This window comes from Apteryx rowi, unplaced genomic scaffold, assembly GCF_003343035.1.
Source record: "Apteryx rowi isolate R43461 unplaced genomic scaffold, aptRow1 scaffold_2029, whole genome shotgun sequence".
In the NCBI taxonomy this organism is placed as follows: domain Eukaryota; kingdom Metazoa; phylum Chordata; class Aves; order Apterygiformes; family Apterygidae; genus Apteryx; species Apteryx rowi.
Window position 1 is genome coordinate 14,258 of NW_020448341.1, and position 1,119 is coordinate 15,376.

Consider the following 1,119-nt stretch of genomic DNA (forward strand, 5'->3'; position numbering starts at 1 on the left):
ACTGACTCCTCTGGACACCATGGGCAGAGGCCCCTGCTCCACATGGCACCCTCAGGCAGTGTAAACAGAGCTGCAGAAAGGGAGCTGAGCGAAGGTAAAGGGCAGAGGAAAGGTGGGGGTTTCTATGAGACACAGAGTGGGTTTGGCTCAGAGAAGCCTGCTCTAACTTGCCACTGTCTTTTCCTCCTTGGACAGTCCACCAGTGCCCCAACGGAGCAAATGCCCAACTGCAGCTCCCCCAATGAGTTTCTCCTCTTGTCATTTGCGGACACGTGGGAGCTGCAGCTCTTGCACTTCTCGCTCTTCCTGGGCATCTACCTGGCTGTCCTCCTGGGCAACGGCCTCATCATCGCTGCCGTAGCCTGCGACCACCACCTCCACACCCCCATGTACTTCTTCCTCCTCAGCCTCTCCCTCCTCGACCTTGGAACCATCTCCACCACTGTCCCCAAATCCATGGCCAATTCCCTGTGGGACACCAGGGCCATTTCCTACTCAGGATGTGTTGCCCAGACCTTTCTCTTTGTCTTCTTTGGAGGAGAGTATTGTCTTCTCACAGTCATGGCCTATGACCGCTTTGTTGCCATCTGCAAACCTCTGCACTATGGGACCATCATGGGCAACAGAGCTTGTGTCAGAATGGCAGCAGCTGCCTGGGCCAGTGGTTTTCTCAATGCTCTCCTGCACACTGCTAACACATTTTCCATACCACTCTGCCAAGGCAACACAGTGGACCAGTTCTTCTGTGARRTYCCCCAGATCCTCAAGCTCTCCTGCTCAGACTCCTACCTCAGGGAAGTTGGGCTTCTGGTGGTTAGTGGCTTTTTATTCTCTGGGTGTTTCATTTTCATTGTGCTGTCCTATGTGCAGATCTTCACAGTTGTGCTGAGGATCCTCTCTGAGCAGGGCCGACACAAAGCTTTTTCCACGTGCATCCCTCACCTGGCTGTGGTCTCCCTGTTCATCATCACTGACATGTTTGCCTACCTCAAGCCCCCCTCCCTCTCCTCCCCAGCTCTGGATCTGGTGGTGKCTGTTCTGTAYGCRGTGGTGCCTCCAACAGTGAACCCCCTCATCTACAGCATGAGGAACAAGGAGCTCAAAGATGCCCTGAGGAAA

The 1,119-nt window shown here is 54.4% G+C and overlaps 1 protein-coding gene across 1 annotated transcript; it reads left to right on the forward strand.

Annotated features, from left to right (window-relative positions):
* Nucleotides 1-387: 387 nt before the first annotated feature.
* Nucleotides 388-1,107, forward strand: LOC112965149 (olfactory receptor 14C36-like; the record flags this gene model as incomplete). The annotated part of the gene is made up of 1 exon (XM_026063896.1): nucleotides 388-1,107. A coding segment is annotated over exon 1 (720 nt), but the record flags the coding sequence as incomplete, so codon positions are not given.
* Nucleotides 1,108-1,119: the final 12 nt, after the last annotated feature.